Consider the following 6,109-nt stretch of genomic DNA (forward strand, 5'->3'; position numbering starts at 1 on the left):
GAATTACATATACGTGTTTATGTAATGTGAAGATATTCTTCTTTCTGGTCTTGTTTTGTCTGACAACAAATGTGCGAAAATATGATTAATGACTAAACTGCGACTTGGTTCGCTTTAAACTTGACTGTTTTATTTACGAATAAAAGTACGTTAATTCACTTTTTCTTCGTGGCAATTTATCACGTAATGTAAACTGAATAGTGGGTGGAATAGCAACTCATACTCTTATTAAGGGCAGTATCGTGATGCACTGCATGTATAAACGACCAGCATTTTGTATTAGCACAACTAGGCAATTTTGAAGCGCTGCATAATTTGATCGTGCGCACTGCTCTAAAGAAGACAGCAAGTAGAGAGGCGCGTTCATGATGTAGAAACCTGGATTTTAAGTTCGAATATGTATTCATACGCAACAAATAACGCAAGTCGTATGGAGAGCGACATCTTTACTACCTTTTCCCTCTGTTGCCTTCCGCACTCTGCTCCGAACCTGGAGAATGAAGAAACGTGACCTGCAGTCACGTGTTCGGGCTGTTCCCCGACGCGTGACGTCACGAGCGGAGAGGGGAGGGTCACGTGTTGGGAAAGACAACTATTGATCATGACGTCATCGGCGTCGGCATGTCTGTAAGTGTGGGAAGTGCTTTTGTGCGTCTCGCTGTGTGCCTATCTACCCACAGGGCAGTTTACTCGGCGAAACAGCTGTGCATCATGCGCTGCCAGTGTTGAACTAGTGACGTGGCAGAGGGGAGTAGAGGGGGGGAGGGGAAGTGTGAATCTGGTTCAAGCCAGTCCTCTGGTATAAATATACGTGCAAAAGAGACGCTCGTTGTCATTTGTATCCTGGCAGAGGAAGGATTTGGACCGTAGTGGAAGGAGAGTGTTTTCTTCAGATAGGTGGTGCACGTTTTATGGGTAAGTCAAGATATGATTCTCTACGTTGGCTTGCGCTTTCTTGTGTAATTAAATGGTTGATTGTTTCGTATTTTGGTGAACGCAACAATGCGTTTTTTTCTTTTGAGAAGTTGTGCAATTCAGGTAACTGCTTTGTGATTAGCTGCTTTTTGTCGTGGACGTACCACCGGATTCTTTTCAACTTTAATATTAGCCCTACAGCTCTTTGTTGAGGGTTTTAAAGCCTTCGACGTAAGAGTAACTGAATTTCTATGGATAGAGCGTGAAATATGAGCAGTGAAGCCAAGTGGTGACGTACGATACTGCTGCGATTTTTGCATCAAAGATGTCTAAATCAGCGTATCATTTCATTTATTCGGGATTGTAACTTACTGTTTATAAGCGAATTAAGATTGTAATTTCTGCTGTTTGCTTGTTTCACCGTTTTAACAATTAGCGCGCTGTTGAATACAAGGGGTTATTAATGATCAATTTGATAACAGCACAGAGGAAAAAAAGTTTTTCCAATGCGTTTTGGGTCGAGTGTAAATGTTTTGAGTGTTTATATTACGCGTGTTGTTTATTCCGTGACTGCGAGGCTGAATAGTTGACAGAAAATGCCGTGCATTTGTTTTTGGTAGATGCTTGCCTGTGCTGGCCGAAAACATTTGTTCTTCGCGTGTAGTACGTACATAGGATATTTGTGGACCGCAGGTTCAAAATCAGTAGTGTTCACTCGGATGCGTACGTATGAATTGGGGAAATAATGTATGATTCTTGTAAGAAGTTAGAATTTGTGTAACTGAGCAGCTTCGTATAAACTACGTGTAGTTGCATCGGAAATCAGATTTGTTCACATAGTTCATGCTTATATACATATAATCTCGGTACTATGATTATATATGTGGTGCAAAGTATTCGCCTTAACCCTGCAGTATAATACGTAGTAGACTATAAATGGACCACTAACGAGTAGATTGATAAGTTACTCAGTGTTACTGGAGTGTAATATATGTATGTGTGTTTTCTGTATTACGGTAAGGGAGGTTCAAGTGGTTTCTTCTGACTTTCAGAGCAGAGTAAGAGCTCATTGCTAACGGAACCCCCTGTAGAGCCCATCAGCAGCTGCAGGGATGAATCTGGCTACGTGCCAACGGTTGGCCGCTGGGGCAGCGAGTGGCCGAGTTGACTCGAGACAGAAACCTGGGATGGGCTAACAGGGGCGGCGTGGCCTTCGGGCCACCCGCTTCCACTTCCGGCATGGGGTAGTTTCCGTGGGCAGCCGCTCCGGTTCGCCTCTGTGGAGCGCTATGAGGAACTGGCCGCCAGCCTCGAGTTAAGCGTGCAACAGCTCGTTCAAGCTCACAACTACAACAGCATTGGCAACTTCGTCAGGTATGAAGTGAAAACCAATACACACTGTTCATAATCGTAGCTAAGAGTAGCTCGCAGCTCTAGTCACACTCGCCCCTTCCCACACAGTGTCACAAAACACACACTCTCTCTCTCACTTTACAACAGTAAAGCATGTAACGAAGAAAACTTCCAAATAATAATTTAAAGTACAGGGTATGTATGATTGACATGAAATTAATACATTACAGCTTGGATTTGCCTGTTTTCTTTACTTTTGTTCAGTACAATGCTCTGCAAACTTAACCCTCCTTATTGTTGTTCCTGCGCAGGTTCTACAAAGAGTTTTGTGCAAGTGGTGAGGATAGCTTGAGTCACTTCTATCGACACTATGAACCTCCCATAACGGAAGAGCATTACACCTGTGTTGGTTTGGCATTAGAACTGCTGCAGAAGCTAAGGCGCCTCGACAAGAAGTTTCCAGGTCTTGCTTCTGGGCTGTTTCTTGCTTCATGTGAGGAGGTAAGGTTAACGACATCTGTTCAGTTTTCAGTATTGTTCCACAATTAAATACTGATTACCCTTTGCAACTGGACAGTAAACATTTACAAAATTTGAATACTACTGGGTCTGCCTAGTTTAATTTTAGTTATATAGTGCTTATTGGCAGTGGGTTGAAGATATATTATAGTTAAGTTTCCTTGTTTTGTGGGCTAAGTGGAGTCTTTTAGTTGTCAGATATGCCTCATGACTGTTCTCTCTTTGTGAAGCGGACGAGAACTGTAAACAGTAATGGATGTTTGAGGAGGAAAGACATTTACACCAGACTTGGAACATATGTTGCTTATGTTTTAAGTGCCTGTTGTTTCAAAACTTTGAAAATAGTTGTAAAGGATTCAAATTTGTTAAAAATTACGGTTTACTTATGTTGTGTGGCATATCGGTAACAAAATTAGACCTGGAATTCTGACTGAAATAATAGTTTCAAATCAGAATGTGAGCTGCTTTGTAGTATTTGGCTCCCACTATTGGGGATATCCACAGTACTCTCTGAATGTGCGTTTTTATTGTTAACCGGATGTGCATTTTAATGTGTAATGTACAGTTCAGTTCAGATTGCTGTTCCACGGCTTACAAATAAGATTTTTTTTTTTTTGGGGGGGGGGGGATGGTTGGTGGTCTTATGTTAGCATTAGTGCAAAAAAAAAAAAAAAAAAAAAAAAAAAAATGTTCACTGAACACCGGTTTGTGACTTGGCAGTGATACTGTGTGTGCCATGGGTAACCTTATCCTAAAATATCAGATCCATTGTTCCAGCAAAGAGGATGTAACTTTCTTAAACTTCAAATGTCATTAGAATGAGGGAGAGATTAGAGAAAGACATGTACATAGCAATTCAAAGTGAGAAAAGGGAAATAGCAAAAGAAAATCACAAAATATTGTAGATCTGTCTGACTTCTACTGCAGTATTTATATGTTCCTCAATATATGTCAAATGTTTGAGGTTTTGTTAAACAGTCTCTTTAGTTTTACTTTTCTCTTCTTTCAGTCCATAGAAGATGTTGACAGTTATGTCAGCTACGATCCGTGCCCAAGAACGGTGGAAAAGGAGCATGTCCTTGTGGCTCTTCGTATTGACATTGGAGGAAGGCTAGGTGTTGCTCTGTTAGACCCAGGCTATCATGTTGCCAGGGTGGTGACTGTTATGGAAGATGGTTCCTATCCACACACTGGTTAGTAATTATTGAATTATGTAACTTTTTGGACATACACATTCTACAGATTTGTGACGTGAACATTCATAATATGTTTGAGTTGAACAAGACTTGCTAATTGTGGAATAATTATCAAATGTAATTGTAATTATTTGTTATAAAAAGGAAATATTTAAGATTTCTGAGAATCTTAATTTTAAACTGTAGGTAACTGTAATAATATTATGTGATTTGTGCCAGGATTCACTCTAAGCTCTCCATTTTTTTTCCATTCTCCATATGTGGGAGATACCGTAAGTCTAAACATTTCCTTTTGTTTTAAAGGATGGTTTACACAGTCAGATCAGCCACACTGCCGAAAGGATTATGGATATTCATTAACAGGAAATGGGAAGTATGTGCTGTGGAGAGATCGCCGGACAATGCGTGATGGTCTAGAAGAGGTGTATGCTGCTTTGATTTATGTGGGACGTCCTTTCCTTGCTCCAGTATCTGTTACTGAACGCCGAAACCTTGTATACAACACCCGTTCACTTGTTGGCCGAGATACGAAGGGTGGACTAACTGCTACCATTTGTGTAAAGGTTGGTACTGCTCATACGTTGTGTGAAGATTGGAATATTATGCAGATATTATGTTTTGTTAATGCAGACTTGTGATTCATGACTAATTTCATCTTAACATCTGCAGATTCCACGTGAGGGTGATCCAGTTGTGACGGTGTCCAGGCAAACAGGATCTGGTCGTAATGAGCGACGAAAATTCCCACTTTCAAGTTTCATCAGTATGTCTGACTCTGACATCTTATCTTGGGTGGCAGCATTGGCACAGTCTTTGAATATGGCAGAAGTAGAGCTTGCCAATCTTATGGGTGACCTAGCACATGCACTGTTGGATATGGATTTCCGTGCACAATTGTTGGCCATTAACGACGACATCAACTATGTTGCTCAAGACAACTGACAGATCCAGCAGGTGCAGCAGCGCTCTTGGTGGCGTGCCTGCATATTCTCTGTTATGGGATGGCTCGAGGTTGCATTTAGGCTAGCTTTGGAGTCACGTACGGGCGTCTGTTTCCCTCATCGATTATAAACTACCCCATTATTGCATAAATTAGTTGTCATTTTTAGTACTTAAAAGATAGTTGCTGTAATAAATTGCATTTAATTTTTGTTGCAGTTTTTTTCCTTATGTTAGTTTTGACTCTATCATTACTTTATTTCAAGCTTAGTGATGTATTTATATAAAATTTTCTGATCTGGTTTCTTAGGGTCCTGCTTGTGAAGTTTAAATTAATTTGTGTTGTGAAGTTATTGTGCTGTAACATACTTTTTACACATTTGAATTTCTTGGTAGATGGGCATCAAGGACCTTGTTTCTATTAATTTTACTGCTGTTCATAGCTGATACTATATAATGAAGTTTTGGTTTGTAATTTTGCAAAAGTCTATTGAGGCTTCAGAACACTTGCATATACTTTAACTGCCTTCATATTTTGTGTACAAATACCACAGTTGTTTATCACTATTTATAAGCATTGACAGAATCCTTTGAGCAATAAGAGCATTAATTTATTGTGATCAAACTTTTCAAGTAGTTATAGTAGTGAAGTCTAAGCTGTGCTGCTTGAACACTTTTTGTGGTGTAAGTTGTTTAAATTTTCATTTCATTATCTTTGAAAAAGTTGTCACGTCTAAGTTTAAAATATCTTCCTCTTTGTTGGGCATGTTTAATTCAGAGAAGGCTGCAGATGGAAAGTGGCTTACATAACAATAAAAAAGTTCAAAAAATTAACACTTCTTATTTGTGACCCTCTATCCCTTAAATTCCTTGTCAACGTATACATGATGTCTGTATTGCTTTATGGCGAACCTGGTTCATGTTTAAAGGTTCATGGTACACTCTGTTGCAGGTTCTGTCTCTAATGCATTTCAGGCGCAACAAAAAATTTTCAGTAATTCATATAATTGGTGACAGTTTAAGACCTTAATTTTACTGTAGTCTACTCGTTAAGAGTTGTAATCTTAATGACAGATTTAACACAATATGAAAATATTAGTTCTGTATATGTCTCGAGGCAGCATAGCTTGTGATGTGCAAATTATCAAGCCCATATTCTTCCAGTATTTGAGAGGGGAAATTGCTTA

General features: G+C 39.6%; 1 protein-coding gene across 1 annotated transcript; it reads left to right on the forward strand.

Annotated features, from left to right (window-relative positions):
• Positions 1-2,083: 2,083 nt before the first annotated feature.
• On the forward strand, positions 2,084-5,756 carry LOC124594263 (the record flags this gene model as incomplete). The annotated part of the gene is made up of 5 exons (XM_047132627.1): positions 2,084-2,289; positions 2,580-2,769; positions 3,797-3,980; positions 4,287-4,546; positions 4,653-5,756. Coding segments are annotated over 5 exons (1,113 nt in total), but the record flags the coding sequence as incomplete, so codon positions are not given.
• Positions 5,757-6,109: the final 353 nt, after the last annotated feature.

Source organism: Schistocerca americana, chromosome 2 (genome assembly GCF_021461395.2).
Source record: "Schistocerca americana isolate TAMUIC-IGC-003095 chromosome 2, iqSchAmer2.1, whole genome shotgun sequence".
Lineage (NCBI taxonomy): Eukaryota > Metazoa > Arthropoda > Insecta > Orthoptera > Acrididae > Schistocerca > Schistocerca americana.